Raw genomic sequence first — 23078 nt, 5'->3', positions numbered from 1 at the left:
TTGGTACATAGTAAGCTCTCAGGTAGTTTCTGCTGCTGCTACTCCCGCTGCATGAGGAAGGTGACCGCTAGGAGAAGAAAGACAGAGAATTATCTTATTTGTCACTTCTGATTAGTTAGTTTTACCCTTTCCTGATGCGGAAGCCATTAACCCCCGGCTAATGTACCAAAGGGAATTCTCACTTGGGGCTTTCAGCCCTAGCAGAATCCATGCCTATCTCTGTTCTGGAAAGAGGAAATTATTAGTTTCCAATTTCATCTTTTATCCTTTTAAGAGTTGAGCCATCTTTGTATAACATCTATTATCCATATGGGATATTTGGAAAACTTCCTGTTTATTCCAGTGCACCCAATATAGGGTGTAAATAGTCATCTCATTGTTTTTAAATAAACATGGCCTGCCTCTTATAAACACCTTTGTTCTGGTAATGCCGTCTCTCGCTCAAGGGGTGACCATGTGGCAGATTGCCGGCATCTTGTGTGATATTTGGAGGCTGGAAAATACAAAATTAGTGAGATGAATAAGTGGATCTCTTTATCCTGCTTGGAATTTTTCCAGCAGTTTCCACACCACTGTGAGCTCCCCTCTGGAAGCCTTCCTGATGTTTTAGTGCATGTAGAGAGACTCACTTTGTTTTTGTACTTTCTTTTCTCTTTCCTGGACAGAAACCAAAGCCCAAGCCCCGGCCATCCATCACGAAGGCAACCTGGGAGAGTAACTATTTTGGGGTCCCCTTAACAACCGTCGTGACTCCAGAGAAGCCAATCCCTGTTTTTATTGAGAGATGTATTGAGTACATTGAAGCCACAGGTAAGTGTGTTACCTCGGAGCCAATTACAGCTTTCACCGTCTGCAGGATGCTTTCTAGAGGGCCAAGCCATCTGGAGCTTCTGGAATGAGCTCTTGTAGTGGGGGATGCTTTCTGAGAAGGAGCTGAGCAGTGCCGACAGCTGTCATCCTCCCTCCATCTCCATGCAGTTGTGCAGGGCCTGTTAGCACTCTCAGAGCATCCTGCTTTCAGGGCTGCAGTCGGGGCTGTTCTAGGCACCTCTCTGTGCCCCCCACCCCCAGTCGCCTGTCTCTCTGTGTCAGCTTCCTGAGGGCAGGGAAAGGGTTTTATTTATCACTGTGTCCTCAGCACTAGACTGGACACAAATGGTAAACATTGTGGTTTAATAAAACAAATGACTGGTTGTGACTATTATAGCCCTTGGCCACTGACAGGTGCCTGAGATTCATGTGTTGATAGACTTTTTTTCCTGAGGTAAAAAACCAGCCAGGATGCTTGAACATCTATCTTCTTCTGGTCAAACAGCTGTATTTCAACTCCACTGACAACTTGATGTTATCTCAGAGGCCAGCTATCTTGAAAGTTTCCGCATTGTTCTCGAAGTGACAAGATTTTATCTGTGTTAAAACATTTCCTTCATTCAGAGCTCCCATAACGTTGTCTTTGGCCTCTTTCGAAACCCCTGGAGCTTCCAGTTTCACTCTCCCTTGATCTCCTGGATGCTTTCAAAGCTGATGAGCTTCAAGGAGACCACGATTGGGGGACACTGTGTTACCTGGATTCTTGAACATTAACAGTTGAGCTCAAGAATGTAGGCTTAAGCTGATTTGAAACCAGGTGGGGATTATAGCCTCCCTCTGTGTTCTTCCCGATTCCCGTGTCTGTAGTGTAAGTATGGTGCGGTTTGGCCAGCCCGCCAGGATGTACTGACAACTTCAGCAGTGTCATGCTCAGCTGAGCGACTGGTGTTAATATTTCCTGAGGATGTGGGGACTCAGGGAAACTAGGTTTCAAGTTGAAGCCCACTAAAGACTGTCATTATTTCCAGGGTTTTCTCTGCAGCACACCAGGCTTGAATTACAGCAAGCACTTTGCGTAATCATAGCAGATCTGCAGCTTTGTTTAGTTCATTCTGTTCCCAAAGCCTTTTCTGAGTGTCCATCTTTTGGACATTGGTGTTGTATCAGTTTTTTCCTGACAGCTCTCCCTTGGGCTGGGAGGAAAACTACACAAAGCAAATTCCTTCTTATTGACCCAGCAAGAAGAGGTAATTTGTGACATTGGTGGGGGGGATTTTCCCCCTCAATTTTTTGATGTTGAATTGGTTTCGGATTTATAGAGAAGTTACAAAAAGTATAATTTGTAACAAATTGAAAGTTACAAAAATCCCCAGGTTAACATTTTACCACATCCTCCTATCATTCTTTCTCTCTATAAATGTATCTTTTATCTGTAACTTTTGAAAGTTGCAAATATGATACACCTTTACGTCTAAATACTTCAATGATTTTTTCCTCAAAACATTCTCTTAACATAACCACCATGCAATTTTCAAAATTAGAATATTAGCATTGACCCATTACTAGCCAATCTAATCTATAGACATTTTCATTTCATTAGTTGTACCATTAATGTCCTTTATAGCAAAAGAAATTTTTTTTGGGGGGGTGTCCAGAACTAATCCCAGACTACATATTACATTTATGTATTTATTTATTTATTTATTTATTATTTTATTTTTATTTTTTTATTAGTTTCAGGTATACAAAACAATGTAATAGACATTTATCATTTATATCCCTCACAGAGTGATAACCCCCCCATCTACTACCCCTCTGATATCGCATACAGCCATTTCCACTGGCTATTCCTAATGCTGTACTCCACTTGTATATATATATATACATATATATACACACATATACATATACATACATATATATGTGCATATATACATATACATATATGTGTGTATGTGTGTGTACATACATATATACATATATATATAATTATAGTTGACATTATTCTTCAGCTTCAGGTGTACAGTGCAGTAATCAGGCATCTACATCATCCCTGAGGTGGTCTCCCTAATGGGACAAGTATCCATCAGACACCCTACAAAATCTTCACAGTATTATTGATTACATTCCCCAAATTGACTTTCATATCCCCGTGGCAATCTTGTGGTTACCGATTGTGCTTTCTAATCCCCTCACCTTCCCCCTTAGCCACACACCCACTCCCATCTAGCAACCCTTAGTTTTTCCTCTATGTCTCTGAGACTGTTTCTGATTAGTTCATTCATTTATTCTTTTCTTTAGATTCCACATATAAGTGAGATCGTATGGTATTTGTCTTTCTCTGTCTGATTTATTTCACTAAGCATGTTTTCTAGGTCCATCCATGTTGTTGCAAATGGTAAGATTTCACTCTTCTTTATGGCTGCGTAGTACTCCCTTGTATAAATGTACCGCCACATATTACGTTAAATTGTCAGATCTATTCTTAATCTAGAACCACTCAGTCTGTTTTTGCATGGCCTCAAAGGTTTTAAAGAGTATCAGTTATTTTGTAGGATGTTCCTCAACTTGGATTTTCTTGATGTTTCCTCATGATTAGATTCAGGTTAGCATTCTTGGCAGAAACAGCAGAGTGATGCTGTGTCCTTCTCCATGCATCACAGCAGGTGGCAAATGATGTCTCTTTGTCCCTCACTGGCGATGTCCTTTGATCACTTGATTAAGGGGCTGGTGTCTGCCAAGCTTCTCCGCTGTAAAGCTACCCTTGGCCCCTTTGTAATGATAAATATTTTGTAGGGAGAAGCTTTGAAACTGAGTATCTGGTTTCTCCTAATATTCTCACCCACTAGCTTTTGCATCCATTGATGATTCTTGCCTGAGACAGTGATCACCACAGCTTTTCTCACTCTAATTCCTTCTGCATTTATTTGTTAGTTGGGATTCTCCTGTGTGGGAGAGCTGCCCCTTCTTGGGGAAGCCTTTTGTGAGTGGCCTCCTCTCGCAGCTCCCCTGTGGTAGCACCGGGGCCTGACCATTACCCGTGTGCCCTGGAGCTGAGTCATCAGTGGGCCTGACCTACCCTACCCGCCTTGCTTCTCTCACTCTTAGACTGTGAGGAGCTTGTTTTTATCCCTGTGACAAAATTACACCTCTCCTTGCTCTTCCACTTGTGAATCCTTTCAGGTATGAAGACTTCTTCAGCCCTGCCCCTAGCCCACCCCCAGCCACTGTCAGGCTGCTGCTTCTCTCAGAGCCCTTTCAGGTCGCACTGCTGTCCTCCTTGTCACCGAAAAGCTTGGAGCTTCAGGGTCATCTCTGACTCATCTGGTCAATTCCCAAGTCTGTCGTTTGTCCTTTGTCCTGTCTTGGCTCTGTCCCCTCCGCTTCATTTCTGCTGCCCCACCATCACCCTCCTTCTCAGTCCCTCCTGATTATATGACAGTCCTCTCCTAAAAGCCTCTTCTTGCTTCCTCTCTACAAGACGCGCTTCGGTCGTGCTGCTGCTGCGGTTGTCTGCCTGCCCTCCTCTCCCCCTTGCCCTCATTCTTCCTTTTCTCCCCCACCCCCTTGTTTCTGTTGTGTACTATGGCAGGCATTCACTTTAAAATTGTTTTACAAGAATACAGCCAATATATTAGAGCAGAATTTCTTTGTATTTCTCTGCTTCGCGTATGCCCTTGCTGTGGTTTGCAGTGTATCTCCCATTCCTCCTGCCTCTGGAACTGCTCTTCGTTTTTCAAGACTCCCCCATCCCAGGAGCACTTCGAATGTCACTTCCCTGGTAGTTCTTCTCAGGCACATTTCAACTTCCTGAGAACAAGATTCTCTGTTCTCCTGTCTCACCAGAGCCTGGTACCCAGTATACATGAGTGAAAGAGTGGTTTTCAACATGGAGTTGTTTAACTTTATTGTTTTCTTCTTTCTTTCTTTGTCCTTTTAAAATTTGGTTCCATATTTCCCTTCACTGGCATTGGTCTATACTTTTATAGAATTTTGGGAAAAAATTTAAACCTGGTATTAGTGTGTGTTGAGGAGTTGTCATTGTGTATTCTGTTTCCTAAAAGAACTTTTTTTCCTCTTCAGAAAATCAAAGCATGTTCATTGTAGAAATTCAACAAAAGGCAAAATCTGAAAAAGAATTTAAAGATTCATTGATCTTCTACTTAGCGAAAACAATTGTTAGTGGTTTGATATATTTCCGCATAGTCTTATTTCTCTGCATACGTGTATAGATTTTTACTTTTACATAATTCAGAATAAGTGGTGTGATTGGCCTAAAAAATTTTTTGAGCATAACTCACTTAAATGAGGCAAAAAAGCCCTGAGTTCACCAATTTACTCCTGTTTTCCTGCAGAAAAAGAATTCAGTAACTAAGGATGAGGTTGGAGGACCATTTTTTGAGAACCAGTGTTTTTTAAACCAGACATCGTTTAGTGAGCATGATCCCTTCATCTGATACTCTTTGAAAAATATCAGTTCTTTCACCCTTTCTTCCACCTCCCTCCTCCCCCCCCCCACTCCGATTCAAGCCGTTGTTTCTCAGTCTAGTTGTGTAGGACACAGCTCCCTGGCCCAAGCTGTTGTTATGAGCTTTGTGCTCCCCCCGGCTGAGGCAGTCGGTCGCTGGTCATAGGACAGCCATTCTCAGCAGGTCATGGCAGCTCTCGCCGGCTGCCGGCCGCTCACGCTGGCTGCTGGCTGCTCATCGCAGCACGCGGCAGCCCACGCCGACCTCCAGCTGCTCACTGCATCCAAGCTCCAGGGAGAGTCATTATTCACAATCTTAGCTGTAAAGGGTGCAGCTCACTGGCCCATGTGGGAATCGAACCGGCGACCTTCTGTGTTAGGAGCACGGCTCTCCAGCCACCTGAGCCACCGGGCTGAAAATACTAATTTTAATTGCTGCATCTTGTTCCATTACATGGCTGTGTCACAGATTATTTAACTATTCCTCTGTTGTTGGGCCCCTGTAGATTTCTTCTGGATGTCCATAAAATAAAAAAGCAGATTAGCTAGAAAGGTGTTTTCGAATAGTGACGGAGAGCTTTCGGTCTGGTTAGACCCGGGTTCGAATCTTTGTTCATTTGTAAGCTAAGGGTGGTGACAGGACCTGCCTCGCAGGGCCCCTGCGAGGGTGCCGGGGGACTGGGTGAGACTCCGGGGAGCACTCAGTGCCCGCTAGGCATCCGCTAGTCGCCGCTGGGAGCTTCACCCACACTGCCTTGGTCTTCCTATTGCGGGTCCAACTTGACCACGAAACATAAATATCCATGGCTTTTGTTCTTTCCTCCCCCACGTTTAAATTTGCAAATAATGAAGCCCATTGAAAAGTTGAAAGGGTAATACATTGATCATCCAGTGTCCACCAGTGGTTGACATTCTGCCACTTTTGCCCTTTCTCCCCCTGATTTTTATAGTTGTTGAACCATTTGAAAGTCAGCTGCTACACCATGTCACTTCACTCCTAAAAATTTCAGCGTATGTCCCTAAGCTTGGACTTTCTCCTCCATAACTGCAATAGCATTATCACTTTTGAGAATATTAGCATTCACTCAGTAGTATTTCATATATAGTCTATGTTTAAATTTACTCAGTTGACTTAAAACTGTCTCTTACAGCTGAATTTTTTGTTTTAGCGTCCGATCGGTATTCATAGTGCATTTGGCTATTCGCCTCTCTGTCTCTTTTAGTCCAGAACAGTGCTCTTGGCTTTTTTTTTTTTAATGATGACCTTCTTTGAAAAGTCTAGACAGTTGTCTTGTAGAATGTCCCCTTGTGTCATGTCCTGTCTGCCCTTCTCCACTGTCCTCAGCCCCTTCTGACACCACCCATGGCCACCTCATCCTGTGTGTCCTGTCTGAGCAGAGGGCCTCCCTGGACAGAGCCCACCTGTGAATTGGGCATGGGGGCTCTATAGCATTTCGTTGAACGATTGAATGAATTATGGATTAGGGTTTTTTCCCAGTTCTGCCTGACTTGTACTGACCTTGCCCTTTTCTTAGGGAAGGCCTGTGCTGCCACCTGACCACCCTGTTCCATCTCTCCGTCTTACTCATGATAAAAATTGCCATTGACTCAAGTTCCCACATGGTAGGCCAGGCGGTCACTTCTAGCTGATTGGAGGTGATACTCCAAATGAAGCTTGTTTGTCAGCCTTGCCCTGAGTTCAAAGTCAAAAGTCACTGAGTCCCTGTTTTTGTATCTGTCTCATACAGCTTGGCACTTCTCTTTTCCTGGCAAATAATACATTGCATCATCACTTTTTTTGAAGGGCAGTGCTTGGGAGTTTACAGCCCTAGGTGGTGATGGGAGACAGGCAGCACCCCTCTCCTTCCGTGCCAGGGCCTGCATCACTACCCACTTGCCTCTTCGCAGCCAGTGCCACAGCGAGTGACAATGGCAAAAACAAACCAACCGAAGCCTAATGGTGGAACTGGGGTGGCATGACCATTATGATTTGGGACAACTTGAGCCATTGCATCACCTTACAAATATGTTTTCTAATCACAAGAGTAATATACTTGCTCGCAGTAAAAAAAAAAAAAAAAAAAAAAAAATTAATCATAAATCGTATGTGGATAGATGTTATGTAGATATAGAAAGTGAAAGTGCCCTATCATCCCGGTCTCCAGAAGTAACCTGCAGTAATGGTTGGTCTTGTACATACTGTTCTGCAGTTTGTTTTTGTTTGTTTTATTTAATACCATATACCTTGGACATTATCTTTTCAATTCCATCTTAAGGCCAATTGCATTCTAACCTTTGAGCTGAGAAGAAGGTGGCAAGAGTTCGTGTCAGAGTGGGGTCTCTGGGAGTGGAGGCAGAGAAGCTTTGTTTGCAGGCACCTTCATGTTCCAGGGTGGCCCAGGGCAGGATCCTGTGACTGCTGCGTCCTCTCCTCATAGTTTGTGAGTAAATTGCCAGCTCCTCCTAAACACAGATCACAAAGGAAGGACCATTGCCTTGTCGCCAGAAAAGTCGGGCTCCTGCGCTCATTACCAGGACTCCGCATTGCAGCTCCTTTCCCACATTCTGGGGTTAGCTTAGAACCTCTGCGTGAAGATTGGCTCTGGTTCGCACCTGCCTTTTTTCCTCAGCTTTCTGACCAGTTCATTTACCCTTGTTTCATACTTCCCCAAATTGGAATGCATTCAAGAAATGGCCAATAGGTAGAAGAGCTTTCAGATTGATTTGCAGATGCTTTTAGCCCAGGCCCAGGGACAGCCCTGGCGCTTGTTGTGCTAATAGGATATTAGATTTTCACTCTCGGCTCTGGTTACAGGGGAGGGCTGGAAGAGGGCGAGTAACTACCACAGCTGCTCTGGGGTCACCACTGGTGTGTGTGGGGGGTGAGGGCGGGGAGGTGCTGGGGGTCAGACAGACTTTGTCTTTCTGGCCAGAACGCTTTTTCTTTCAGTTTTCATCCGTGTGGAAAATTGGTTGAGGCAATGGAATCACTGCTCCTCTTCTCTAGCAGGTGACTCTGAGTGAGAGAGAACATTGGCCCAGCTGACCTAAACTCTCTGATGCTTGGCAGGAAGTAGCGATACACAGTCCGGTCTAGACTTTTCCTTTCCTCACTGGAGTCAGGGTGAAGACTTTAGAGCCCACTCCCAACCCTCCTGAGAATAATTTCTCAGTGCAAGTACACTATCTTTTCACCTCCCTGTGGTCACAAAACTAAGGTTTTGAATCAGGTCTCTGGGCCCATTTTGAGTTAAGGCTTCCTTTTCACCGTTGGGGGAAATATTCATGTCCTCCAGTGTAGAAACCCCCTGAGGGAGCTTCTGAGGGGTGCCGCTCCTCATCCTGCAAGCTGAATGCCTGGTGCCTGCTCCTCTGGGCTCTGCCACAGGTATTCCCCAGGCCCAGGCCTTGCTTGTCAGCCATTTAACTAAAAATAGAATCTCTAGGAATGATTTCTTTGTATCATGTGTGAGACCAAACCTCCTCTCTCCTTCTTTCAGTGATTTTTAACCTTTTTCTTTTGGCAGTGGGAGGGGGCAGGGTGACAGGGGCAAAAGTAATTTCCCATCCAGCAGTCCTTTTCTTAATTGCTTTGCTTACTGAGAGGTGACCAGTCCCCAGCACCTCTAGCAAGTGCTGCAGAGGCTAAGAAAGGAACTGACTGTTCCCAGGGAGGAGCACTTTCATTTGGGCAGAAAGCGCCTCTTTCCCACTTCGACTTATAATATATTCAGACCATGCCATATAAATAACTGTAGGCCACAGTTTTGTTAGTGCATCTTAATTTTAGTTAGTCCCTGTGGAATGGAAAGCTCCCTGTAGTCAAGGAAGCCTGGCAGCTGTTTAAAATAATAATGCCAAAGATGGCCTCTGTCATGTTGACTCTTCCATTTTCTATTCCTGACACATTTATTGTGCGCTTGCTGTGGTCCAGGCATTGTATGGGGCACTTGGCATATGTGATCTCATTTCCCAAGAGACGGTTTTGCTGCTCTAAGAACCAGATGTGGTGGGAAGCTGGCCCTTGGGAGAGGGTCAGGGTACATCACTCTCGGGAAGATCTGTGTCAATAAAATGTAGGGTTAGCCTGGCTGGAGAGAAGGTGGCAGCATTTATATTGCCTTCCCTATTCTCTTAGGAGGCATCCCCCAAAAAACCTGGTCACAGAACGGAATTCTGTCTTTGGGCAGCACCTATCTGGGCAGTGTTGCTGCTGAAATTCCCTATTTTCAAAGCCCTTTGCTAGAGGGCAGGGAATTAAGCCGCACAAGCCTGCCTTGGGATTTCAGTGACTGCACTTAGCAGGCTTGTGTAATGCAAGAGGGGCCTTTTTGCCCCTCTTTTTGTATTTGCCTTCTGGGGCACTGTTCCTTGGTGGGGAGCAGAATCAGGGCAAGCTGGACCTCTTATCTCTGGTTGAGTGGGAAAATGCAGAACACAGGCACCAAATGGTTGTAGAAAGACAAAAACGTCCTCATAAGTCGTCCGTAGGTCCACAGATATTTAACTTACCATCTTTTTATTGGAGGGGGCAGATTTCATTCATGCAATAGATATTTAGTGAATATTTGTATTAATTAAGCACCTACTATATGCTAGGTGCTATGTTGAACTAAAAAGTTTGCCCCCATGATGTCCAGGGGTGGGGGAGATAGACATAGTCTCACAGATGCATAACAAATTCAGACAAGGAACATTATTGGATGTGAAAATCACAGAGTAATAAAATAACAGACAGGACCAAGTGAGGACATGGGGCAGTTAGAATCCTTGCCTGCTGCTGTTGGGAATGTAAAAGCGTATAGACTAACTTTGGAAAACTCTTTGATGGTTTATTAAAAAGTTAAACATGCACTTAATCATTCTACTCCTAAGTATTTGCCCAGGAGAAATAAAGACATGTTCACACAAAGACGTGTACTAAGCTGTTTCCGGCGGCTTTGTTCACAAGAGTCCTAAACTGGAGACCACCAGTGTCCATCCACAGTGAATAAACGAGCTGGTCCATCCATCCACTAGAATACAACTCAGGGGCCAAAAGGAAGGAATTACTGCTACATGCAGCAACATGGTTGAATCTCAAAGCATTAAAAGCTGAGAGTGACAGAAGCCAGACACAAAAGACTGCAAATTATGACTCCCTTTATATCCAGCTCTGGAAAATGCAAACTAATCTATGGTGACAGCAGGCAGATCAGTGCTTGCGTAGGAGCGAGAAGTAGCAAGAAGTGATTGCAAAGGGGCCTGGGAAAGCTTTTGGGGGTGATGGAAATATTCTGTATCTCGATTGTGGTGATGACTTCACGCCTGTATGCAGGTTTCAAATTTAAAGATTTTTATTGGGGAAGGGGAACAGGACTTTATTGGGGAACAGTGTGTACTTCCAGGATTTTTTTCCAAGTCAAGTTGTTGTCCTTTCAGTCTTAGTTGTGGAGGGCACAGCTCAGCTCCAGGTCCAGTTGCCATTGCTAGTTGCGGCGGGCGCTGCCCACCATCCCTTGTGGGACTAGAGGAATCAAACTGGCAACCTTGTGGTTGAGAACCCGCGCTCCAACCAGCTGAGCCATCCGGTAGGCAGCTCAGCTCAAGGTGCCGTGTTCAATCTTAGTTGCAGGGGGCGGAGCCCACCATCCCTTGCGGGACTCGAGGAATTGGACCGGCAACCTTGTGGTTGAGAGCCCACTGGCCCATGTGGGAATCCAACTGGTAGCCTTCGGAGTTAGGAGCATGGAGTTAGGAGTACGGATCTCCAACATCTGAGCCACCGGGCCGGCCCAAATTGTACACTTTTAATGGATATAGTTTATTGCATATAAATTATGCCTCAATAGTTGTTTTTTGTTTTGTTTTTTATAAACAAAACAAAAAAAAACAATCACTGGGGAAAGGTTTTCAGGGAACTTGATATTTACATGGTCTCAGAATATTAACATGCTAATTAGTAATTACAAAGGGGAATGTACCTTCATAATGGGAGATCTGGGGGCTACCACCTTAACTAAGTGATCAGACCTGGCACCCCTACTAGCAGTTCAGGCAACATTGTGTACCTTCTTGCCAAAAATATTGAATCAGAATCTTAGCATGAGGAAAGAATCAGATGAATCCAGAATGTGATACATTTTACAAGACAGTAGGCCTAGACTCAGTAGAAAGGTCAGGGTCATGGAAAAAAATGAAAGTTTGTGGGCCTAATGCAATGTCTACATTTATAACATGAACCCGTTTCCCATTCCGCTGGCCAAGCATTAAGTCCACGAGCTTTGGAATCACCGTGGCGTCCTGACTTGCCGTGCAGTAGCTGGCCTTAAACTTACTTAACTCTCTAAGCCTCATTTTCCTGTTCCTTCAAATTGGAAATGAAAGTACTAGCTCCTTCAAAGGGAATTTGTTAGAATTAAGTGAACTGTTTGTAGTGTTCCTAGCATAACGCATGGTCCTAGTAGTCACCCAGTCAGTGTTAGACATTATTCTGGTGGCTCCTGTCACTGCCCTGGCTGTGGCTGAGGAAACCCAAACAGGACATTTCCCCCAAACAGTGTGGATGAGATTGGACAGTGTCTGTAGGCAGTGATTAAGACTTCTCATTGAAGTGTAGCATCCACTCAGAAAAGTACCCTCATCATGAGTACAGCTCAGTGGACAGCCACAAACGGAACACACCTGTGTTAACCCGTGCCCAGACCAAGAAACAAGATGACCAGCCCCCTAGAAACTTCTTACCAGGCACAACCACGCTCCTGGTTTCTGACAGTTATAGAATCATTTTGCCTGCTTTTGAACTTTAAAAATGGACTCCTACCAAACAGTTTTGGTCTCGCTTCTTTCAACATTATCTGTGAGATTGATTTGCAGTTGAATTCATAAATTTACCCACGGTTGTGTGTGTTATAGAGCGTTCATTCTTGTTGCTGTATTATTCCATTGCGTGAATGACCCACAATGATTTATTCATCCTACTCTTCCTGGACATTGAGGCACTTTCCAGTTTGGGGCGATTCTGAATAGTGCTGCCGAGAACATTCTCGTACATGAGTTCTGGTGCACATGTGGGCACTCATATGCTTCAGGTAGGTCCCCAGGAGTGAGACAGTTTTTAATAATTAATTTTAGAATGTTGAACATGGCGGTTTAAAAGATGTCTTCCAGCACATACCAGTCCCTGAGAGGGTAATAATCTACAAGGCTGAGAGCAAAAGCCGTGAGGGGATCTCTGCTACCTATTTGTGCCTTTCGGTCTCTGCTACCTATTTGTGCCTTAAGGGCTTAGGGGTCCTGGCAAGGGTGTGAGTGGGTACACAAAGCTTTCTCACCCATGCTCTGAGCAGCTGGATCAGTGCCATTTGCAAGGTGTGCATGGCTGGAAGAATCTTGAATTCTTCCAGGACCTTGTGGTGTGGCTCTTTCCTTCGCTGGATCTCTCCCTGTAGTTTCGTGTTGAGGCTGTGGTTAGCACAGACCTTGATAACCCCGTGGGTTTTACTGTCCAGGCCATGCAGGGCGTTGCTCTCTGGTTAACGTTGGACCATTGGTAGCACAGATAAGTAGCTGTTCTTATTGACACCTACCAGTGAGACTCCAGAATGAAAGGTTCAGCCCTACGGACAGTTTGAGGCAGAACCGAGCAATGGGGCTCTTACCCCTGAGGCTCTGAGGGTGATGGGGAGCCTTGCAGCCATGGTGTGAGGGCTGCGGCTGTATGTAGATCAGTTTGTCAGCGTCATTCGCAGGTCAGAGGTGGCCCTTGGCTCCTCGGCACAAATGGAAGTCCTTTATAAAAATGGTCTTTGACAGAATTCTCAGAGCTGTGACCTTCCTCCTCCTGGTCTAGCTCATTTGCCTGGGTAAATGAGCAGAGTGCTTTGTGTATGGCAGATTTAAATTTCACCACTAATTGAGGGTAGCATCTTTAGGGGAAAACGCTTGCCATTAGATCAGAGGCCTTTGGGAGACAGCCTGGCCACAAACACATCAGGGCAGATTGAGATGGGGGTGGAGACGGGGAGAGTGCGGAGGGCAACTGTTATTAGTAACCGTGGGACAGGCCCTGGAGAAGCAGGCGAGGGCTTCTGCCCTGTGCCGTGGGGACCGTGCGCAGGTGTACAGCTGTTACGTATGTTTCGGTGGCCTTTTCCCCCTTTTTTCCTTGCTACTGAATAATCTGTACAGGAGGAACCTAAAGCCAAACTACCTGGATTCAGATCTTCGCTCTGCTGCTTCTGAACAAATGTTTAACCTCTCCATGATTCAGGTGCCTTGGCTGTAAAATGAGGATAAAGATAGTACTTGCAGTCATTGAGATGACTCAGTATGTTAAAGACTCTATAACAGCACGTGGCAGGGTATAAGTGATGGGTCAACATTTGCTCCCGTTCCTATCACTGACCCTGTCTGACAGCCACCTTCCACTCTAGCTGGGCCTCGCAGCTTGCTGGGGCCCTTATTTGCTGAGCCTTCCTGGCCACTGAGCTGTGTCCCCCTCCCTGTGCGAGGTACCTCACCTTCAAGGTCCAGCCCAGGCTTCTCCCTCTGGGACAGTGAGTGACTCACTCCCCTTCCAGAGGCCGGGAGGGTCAAGCATGGACTTTGGTAGCTGTAACACCGTTTAAAATCCCAGCTCTGCACTTTCTCTCAGCTAAACTGCTTCATGCCTCTGAGCTTGGCTTCCTCTATAAAATGCAGCCAATGGTGACAGCCACCCTAATAGGTCAGTGAGGACCGAATGAGAGCGAGTGCATAAGCCACTTGGCTGGGCATGTAGTAAACTCTCAGAAAAGGGGAACCCCGCTTATCTTGTGGTGACATTTTCGGAGTTAATTTCTTTCTTGTCCTCTGAGTATTTATCTCAGGGGTTGGTTTTGAATCCCTATTTAGACGTTCACTTTTTACTGTCAGGGACCTTGGTTTCCTGTGTTGTAGGTCTTCTCCGTGCTTACCTGGCCCGTGGTAAAGACTCAGGAATCTTTTTTCCCGAGTTCTCTTCACCTCACTCTTTAGATAAGTAGCCCTTTGTGCATTTATTTCTCCAGAGGGCCAGAGGACTGGAACCGTGAGGATACTGTCCTTTTGTTGTTTTTCAGCACATACGTAGATATCGAGCACCTTATGTACTAGGTGCCATGCACTGTTCAAGATACTGCTGATACGGTATTGGGCAAAACAGAAATCCTTGCCCTTGTGTGGTGTACATTACCGTCTAATGAGGGAGACAGACAGTAAGTCAAATACAAAGAATCTTAGTGATGAGCGCTCCGGAGGAAGAATGAAACAAGGTGGTGGGATGTGACCTGCCCAGATAAGTGGTAAAGTTTCAAGTGCGGAGGGCTGGGGGTGAGTGCTTTTGATGAGAGCCTGAGGAAATGAGAGCGGGAGCCATGCCATTTCCTGGGGAAGAACCTTCCAGACAGAGAGAACAGCGAGTAGAAAGTTCCTGAGACTAGAATATTCCTGGTAGGACCTTGCGAGGCTTTTCTGTGGGTGAGACAAGAAGCCTTTGGAGGGCTTTGAGTGAAGGACTGTCTTTGGCCTTTTGTTTAATGAAATAACTGGCCGTTGTGAGAACAGTCCTGACCCCTGAGGACTTGAACGCTCTTGATCGAACTGCTTTCTCCAAATGTTTCTCCTGTCTACCCTTCCTTTCTCTGGATCGCTGGCCCGGGTTCACCTAACCTAGACCTGAAAGGATGGTGGGCAGCCTGGGTTAGAGCCCAAACTGGGAGAATGCCAGGAACAGAGGGGCGGCAGCGGGGTCACCTCCTGATCCCGGTGGGCCTTTCCCACCTCGTATTCCTTCACACTTTTCAGGTTCATGCCTCCGTGTCTTTGTTCATTGCTGTTTTAACTGCTTCACGTTTCCCCTCCCACCTGACAAATGCCTGCTCTCTCTAAAGCCTTTCCACTCCAGACACGCCTTTATCATGGCGCGGTTTCCCTTGTGTTAGGGTTAAGCAAAGGCATAAGGGCAGGGCCGTGGTGTGATAGGAGTAGTGTCCTTATAAGAAAGGCACAGCAGAGTGCTCTCCAGAAACCGAATCGGCTAGCGTCTTGATCTTGGACTTCCCAGCCTCCAGAACTTGGAGAAAACAAATTTCTGTTGTTTAAGCTACTCAGCCTATAGTATTGTGTCATGGCAACCTGAGCAGACAAACATAGATGGCAAGTGACTGACTCGGGCGTCAGAACTCCAGAGGTCTTTAAAGTAGGGCTTCATCCTTTCTTCATTTACGTGACCTGATGGGGCCTGGCTCTCCAGAGACCTCAGTCAGGGATCTTTGTGTTCACATGACCAGAACAGAGCAATTGGGTCAGTAGAAATGGGACTTGAGGCAACAGAAAGGCAGAAGGACTGAGACTGGGGGAAGAAGACGTGGAAGAACACCACCTGAGAAGCCTGGTCTAAAAAGATAAGCCCACTCTTTTGTGTAGCGCCTGGCTCTCAGGTGGTTTATTTGTTTGAAATGTAAGATGACGGGTATCAGACAATTCAATCCCACTTTTTCAAACAGAGATGGTGCAAGGCCTTGTGATTTCACCCAGTTTACGTTCTTTCACTCTTGGCTAGAGTCCTTTGGCTATTTAAATTTGGTGGCCTCCCAACAGTTTAAAAAAAACAAAACAAACTCACACAATTTATCTTTTCACGTAAGCTGCAATTTGGTTGAAACAAGACCTTTGTGGTATGTAGTCCAGAGCTCCCGATAACTGGAACTACAATCAGCGTTTCTGTTTTGTGATCTATTTTTTGTGTTTCAAAAGCCACAACAGAAAACTCTTTCTTCTGTGTGGTTGTCAGGAGCCAGCATTTGGGCCGTGACAGCAAGAGACTGTTTTTGTAGAAACTTAATCTGTAAGGAGGTATTTCACTTCCTGGGCTGGGCTCTCTACAGAGAGCACGGACTCCTCTGTAACGGATGAAGGGAGTGAAGGTCCTTGAATCTGGGTAAATTTAAAATTCTCCTGAGCCTTGGAGAAATGTAGGTTATATCTTTGTTGTTGATGATTTAATATCACTTAACATTAGAGGAGGAAAACTAAGGTGAAAATACCTAGCCTGTATTGGCCTAATACAACAATCCTTGATTCTAAGCAGCCCCCTGGTTCTATGTGGCTCCCACTGTGTGAGAACAGCTCCTGGGAGGAAGGGCGAGGGCAGTACAGTAAGTACAGGTGTGAAGGATCAGTCAGCCTCATTCGGAAAACATTAAAATGGGCTGAGATGTACAGCACTGGGTGGAAGGGATGTGGTTGTAGCTGTTGTAACAACAATGATGAGGAGGATAATTAGCATTTAGGAGGCCTCGGCCTAAGCTCTTTATCAGCATGACCTCATTCCGTCCACCCAGGGCGGAGGGAGAGCAGAGCGCCGCCGGAGGAGTTGTCCCGGCCGCACGCAGCTAGACTTTCAACAGCCCTCTTGGCAGCAATTATGGGAGGCTGACAGTATCTTCCTAATCTGAACATCACTATTTCATATGTCCTGTATTTGGGCTAAGGAAGCTTTATCTTCAGAGTGATCTTTGAAGGGAAGGACTTCCGCAGCATTTAAATAACATAAGCAAGATTACAGGAGACTCCTGTAAGCCATTTAAGAAAAAAAATGCTTGTCTGTTTTACAAAGTGGAAATTGCTGTATTATTGTCATACTTTTCTTCTTGAAAGATATCAAGAAGAAAGTAAAACTGAGCCTTAATACTGCCACCGAGTTAGAAGCGTCGTTTTAAGGAGAGAATTCAGCAAAGTGGTTAAGAACAACCCTCCGGGGTCAGTCTGTTTGGATCCCAGGCCCAGTTCTGCCACCTCGTTAGATCTGTGATTTGGGGCAGGTTACTGTCTAAGCTTCAGTTTCCTCCCCTGTTAAGTGGGGATGGTGATAAAAAACAATATTTTGATATATCCGTATGTCTGCCTAGACTTAACCAACTATTTCTAAACATCTAGAAACACTTGTTTATAGCTCTCAACATACTAATTACAAATGACTTAGCTATTCCTAAAGCAGCCCTTCTAACACTGCTATTCAGGTGGTGCTACCCTTCATCTTTTTTTAAAAGTCTGATTGGAACTGTTGAATGTGTGGCGATGCTACTAGGTAATTATTCATCCGATAGGTTTTCTCAGTTACTTCACATTTGTAAAGCTGGGCATAGTAACCATTTTGCTCTGGTGGCAAGGTGAGTGATACAGTTGGAACATCTGACCTTTAGTTCTGGATCTGTCGATCGCTCATTCAGGCCATGAGGATGTTTAATGAGCATCTTCAGTAGCCCAGGAGGCAGTGAGTAGGACGTGGTCCTTGCCCTTCATAGTTAGGAAGTGAGAATGGGGGAATTTGCCTGTGTTCAAAAGACTGACAGCTCAGAAGAGCGAGCTGGAGTCATTTTCTCTCTCATATCCTTAATTTCATCAATGCGGAGTGGAGCTCATAACTGCTTTACCTATGCCACATGATGGGTGATAATTGACAATCAAGAGACACATGGAAATGTTTGTAAATTATTAAACTTTGAGACTATACTTGTCTCAAGGTGTGTTGGTCTCATAATTTGAAAAGTAGGAGTAAGGCCTTCAGCAACTTGTGAATCGGTATGTGCTGGATGCTGTACCTCATCTTATCTTTACAACAGCCCTGTGAGGTAGAGCTGCTGATAAGCCATAAAGGTCAGAGGTGATTCACAGCCATGTTTTCCCAAGTGGGGAGCTGGATCATCACAACTGTGGTCTTATTTCTTGCATATCTTGCCTAAAAGAGGTTGTCAGTTTAATCTTGACCTGCACTACCAGGGCTCCCAGACTTTGATTTCGTGGACCAGTACAGTTACCCTTCGCATTTTGGAGGTGACGGAGGGGTGCCAGCTTTTTGATCTGCCAAGCAAGGACATTAAATTTTTTTTCAAATCTTTTTTTACTATTATTTCACAAAAAAGAATATACTTTATCAACTCCAAAGTGATAGGAAAGATGATTTCAGACAGAATACAGGCCAGCCCGCTATTAAATTTTTTTTAGTCATGTGTTTGATACAAAATGCAGGACCGCATGCAATGGAAAAGCACGTCTCCCCTCTCAGCCTTCTGCGCGGTCCCTCTAAACTAGCAGGTTCCCTTTGTATGTAAGTTGCAGATATCTTTGTTGCTTGACTTTATTTATAATCTTTCTTCCATATAGAATTTATTCATTTGTTTGTTTTTACAGTTGAATTTTCCATTGTTTCTTTTGGCTTCTGGGCTTTTGATATATTTAGAAAGGGTTACCCCACTCTAAGATTATTTATAAAAGTCCACCATAGTTTTTTCCTTGGGTTTTATGGCTTTATTTTTATCTAAAATTTATTTTGTGGAAGATGCAACATTATTCCAGTTATGACAACAGTGTTTATTGCATGATCTGTCTTCCTGTCACTGATCTGAAAGCCACTTACAACATATATCAACTTCCTTGTGTATTGGGGTGTCTTTCTAAACCCTCTCATTTCATTGATCTAGCTAGCTAATCACACATCCATCCACGCGCCGGAACTGGACTGTTTTTAGTTACGGTAGCTTTATAGGTCGCCACTTGGGAAATTTCTTGGCTTTTCTTGCTTGTTTATTTTTCCATATGAACTTTAGAATCTGTTTAGTTTTAAAAGATAAACCTTTTATAATCCTACTGGGATCATACATTAACTGTTGATATCTTTATGATGTCATGGATTTTGTGTCTTTCAGTAGCATTTTGAAGTGTTCTTCATCTAGTTCTTGCATATTTTTTTTGATGCACATTTAAAAGGGACTAATAGGTGGACATTTGTATGGATGAAGGCTTTTGATTTCTGTATATTAACTTTGTACCCAGACCCCTTACTGAATTTTTGTATTGCTTGTAATAATTTTTCAAATAATTCAGTCAGTTTTGTTGAAATAATTTGCATACAATAAAAATCACCAATTTTAAGCATACACTCAGTGAGTTTTGACAAATGAATATAGTTGTGTAACCATCACCACAGTCAAGATATAGAACTTCTGGGGTTTTTTAATTTAGGTAAATAGTTTATAACATCTGTAAATATTGATTACCTCCTTTTCCCCCAATTTAGTCCTTTGATTCCCCCCCCCACCCCGGACTAATTATATTTGTTAATAGCACTTCTAGGGCAATATTAAATAATGCTAGTAATAGTATATCCACTATTCTTGTTTCTTGTTGGCGTTTAGGATGAGATAAATATATTTTTTTCATTTTTTAAGGATTTATCTACCTCTCCATCCTTTTATACTAAGAATTTTTTGGTTTCTCTTTATCAAGAGTGGAGTTAAATTATATCAAATACCCTTTGAGCTTTTAAGAAGATGCAGTCATTATAATTTTTCTCTTTTGATCTATTTAGGAATCAATTAATAATTTTCTACTATTGACCCACCTTAGCAGTCCTGGAATAAATCATACTTGGTGTGGTATAATGGGAAATAGATATTTGGTCTTTGTCCCCAGGTTCTAGCACACAACTGCTACAACCCTTGGAATCTCTGGGGTGATGAGTGTCTTGTGAGCTCAAGAGATGAGTGGTAATTAAGAATAGCCTCAGAAAGACTGAGACATGATTCGGGGATTGGAACTTTTAGGTCCACCCCCCCCCCCAACCTACACGGAGGGACAAGAGCCTGGAGACGGAGTTCAAACACCAGTGGCCAAATGATTTAATCAGTCGTTCCTGGGTAATGAGACCTCCATAAAAACCCCTACATGATGGGATTCAGAGATCTTCCTGGTTCAGGTGCTGGGAGGGTGGCGCTCTCAGAGAGGGCATGGAAGCTCCATGCCTCTTCCCCCATACTTTGCCCTATGCATCTCTTCCATTTGGCTGTTTCTGAGTTGTATTCTTTATAATAAACCAGTAATAATAAGTTAAAATGTGTTCCTGAGGAGGGGGTTGTGGGAACCCCTGACTTATAGCCTGTCAGGCAAACGTACAGGAGGCGGGGACTTGTGACTGGCATCTGAAGTGGGGCCAGTCTGTGGGCTGAGCCCTTAGCCTGTGGGGTCTGCAGTAACTCCAGGGAGTTAGTGTCAGAATTGAATTGAATTGTTGGACACCCGATTGGTATCCAGAGAGGTGGAGAACTAGTTGATGTGAGAAAAAACCTACAAACACTTGGTGTCAGAAGTCTTGTGAATAAAAACAGATCACTTGGTCATAGAATATTATTTTTAAATGCTATTTGCTGATAATTTTTGCACAGTGTTTATAAACAGGGTTACTGTGTGTAGAGATTCTCTTTTTTCCTCGTGAATGTTCAAAAACGTTTATTGTCTTTATAGTCAAATGTCAGTTTGGCTGGATATAAAATTATTGGGTTAGCCTTTCTTTCCTTGAGGACTTTATAGGCCCAATTCTAATGTTTCTTAGCATGGACTGTGCATTGTAGAAATCTGAGGCCAGTAAGTGTTTTGCTTGAATGCACCAATGATTTTTTTTCTTAAGTTCAGTAAGTCTTCCAGAACTTGAGCTTCCAGAATTGAACTAAGTCAGTTTTTCCTGAAACATAATGAGCCCTTTAAGTTGTAGATTCCGGTCATCCTAACTTCTGTTCTGCGTGTCCCTTACTGGGTTTTTAGCCTTGTCTTTTCTTTTCTGTGCATTTTTTTTCCTTCTATAATGGAAATAAAAAGTATTTTTCTCTTCTACTTCTCTGAGCTCTGCCCCTAAATATTTTATCTGTTTTTGTCGTCTTATATCCTTTTGTAAGTGCGCATGTCTCTGCTTTACACACCTTGTTTCAGCGGGGATTGTGTTGTTCACTTGTTTTTTTTAATTCATGGGAATATATTTTTATTTACTACATGGCAACATTTTTTGATAAATGTTCTTTGCAGTTGGTTTTTCTTGTACCTTCCTTTTTTGCTGGTAGTCTTCCTGGAGATCTTGAACATTAAATTTCAATGTATCGTTCAGTATGTGCTGGATCCTTTCCAAATTGTCATTCATCTTTGAATGAAGTGATTCCTTCCTAGTCAGACAATTTGTAGAAAATGCTTTTGAGGAGGGGCGAGCTTAGCAGAAGTTTTCCTTGAATATTCTATATGTGAACGGAGCCACTAGCCTTTCTTGCCCTCAGACATCTGGAGTTGGCAGTTGTAAAGCCCCCAGGCAGGCTCTGTCTCAGTCGCCCTGCCTCCGTGATAGCTGCTTCCTGTCGGCGTAGGACGCTTCGCCCAGCCTGGGTCTGAGGAAGCCTCCATCACTAGTCCCAGAGCCAGTTCCCACTGCTCGGGAACAATGGATTGCTGGTGTTGCCCCCTCAGAATGAAGCATTTACTTAGTAGAAATGGACTCGCACGCTGTGTCCGACATCCTTCCAACAGGCATTCTCTTTCATCGTTTTCCCACACCCTTACTTGACCTTTACAGCAGTTAGCGGTTCTTACTCAGATGTTGGGGTTTGAGGTCACAAGATGTCTGGTTTTGTCAAAGACGTGGTGTTTCTGTTTCTCATTCTCCTGGTTGCTTTTGTGTGATTCTCTAGGCGAGAAGGGGTAAAGTCTTCTTAATTCTGCCACTTTAAAACTAAGTATAATCTCTAACTGAAATAAATTTAGCATTCTGAAAAATTCTTTCCTTTCTTTTTTTTAAAATGGGTTTTGTTTTGTTTTGTGTTGTTGTCTTACGGAGAACTGCCTCACTATACCACTTGTTGGGAAATTACTGCTTTTGTTTAAAGGTAACCTGATCTTGTCACAGGAGTACCCTGAGGGTTTAGCGAGAGGGATGTGCTCAGATGCTTTCCTGCCCTCTCCATTAGCCTGGCTATTTCTGTCTTCCTCTGATTTTATTAGCATTTCAGTTAGATCTTTGTCCTGCAGTGGCCATCTTCTTGTGTGTGTATCACTCTGCTGAGAAACTTGAGGAAGACGTGTCTCCTTTGCGACCAGGCAGGTTGCGCGCAGGAGTAAACACAGAGCAGTCTAATCACCGAGACAGGAAGCTGTGAGCTGTAGGTGGCAGACCCGCAGACCCTGTGGCTGCCTTAGGTCACACGCGCACTGCGAGAACTTGGTAGGTTTTCATTCTTGAGGCTCCATAAAGAGCACAAAGTTCCTTTTTAGACTGTTGTTTTTTTCACCACAGCCTTAATTATTACTGTCACTTCTTTAGCTTAATTTTTCTTCTCCCATTGGCCAGTGTATATCACTCAGTGGCTTAAAAGAGCAAAGATTTCTTTCTCACCATGATGTTTGTCCTGGGGACTCTGCTCTGTGTCGTCTTCCCCCGGGGACCCAGCTGACAGAGCGGTCGCCCCCGTGAATGCTGCTGAGTGCCTGAATGCTGCTGAGGGCCGAGGGAGACACCTGGAGGGTCTCATTCCAGCAATGAAATGCTTTAGCCTCACTTTACTTCTACTCACAAGCCATTGATCAGCATGGCCACCCAACTACAGGGGACAAGGGACTTCATTCCTCCTTATTTCCAGGAAAGGAGAGTGGGACATTGGGAGAAGCACTAATGACAACCGTGGCCACCTGTCAGTGGATTCAGCAGTGTTGGCAAGTGTTCCGTGTAGAATGTCTAGTGTTTGGATTTGTACATGTTTCTTCTAGCATGCCAGTGGATTGGAATGTCTGTGTCCAGCTCTGCGTAGACTTCTGGGTGACCTTACAGAGGGAAAAAGTTCTCAACTCTTTTCTCTTTCCTGCATGATCTTGCTTAATCCCAGTACAGTCCTGTGAGATGGAGACTACTGTTTTATTGTTTTAATGATGAGCTGATATTGAGGAAAATTAAATCATTTCATCAAAAGTGGCTTAACTAATAAGTAGCAGA

General features: G+C 44.2%; 1 protein-coding gene across 1 annotated transcript in view; it reads left to right on the top strand.

Moving 5' to 3' along the window:
• The window catches only part of ARHGAP35 (Rho GTPase activating protein 35), a 123203-nt gene that overhangs the window by 57476 nt on the left and 42649 nt on the right, over nucleotides 1–23078 (top strand). Inside the window, exon 3 of the mRNA XM_019752602.3 lies at nucleotides 666–810. Coding sequence (XP_019608161.3) covers nucleotides 666–810 — 145 coding nt within the window. The remainder of the gene's footprint in view (nucleotides 1–665; nucleotides 811–23078) is intronic.

The sequence above is a fragment of the Rhinolophus sinicus genome, chromosome 8, assembly GCF_057876585.1.
Source record: "Rhinolophus sinicus isolate RSI-liver-muscle chromosome 8, RSI-T2T, whole genome shotgun sequence".
NCBI lineage: Eukaryota > Metazoa > Chordata > Mammalia > Chiroptera > Rhinolophidae > Rhinolophus > Rhinolophus sinicus.
The sequence above is the reverse complement of the archived record's forward strand: the minus strand, read 5'-3'. Positions and strand labels throughout refer to the sequence as shown.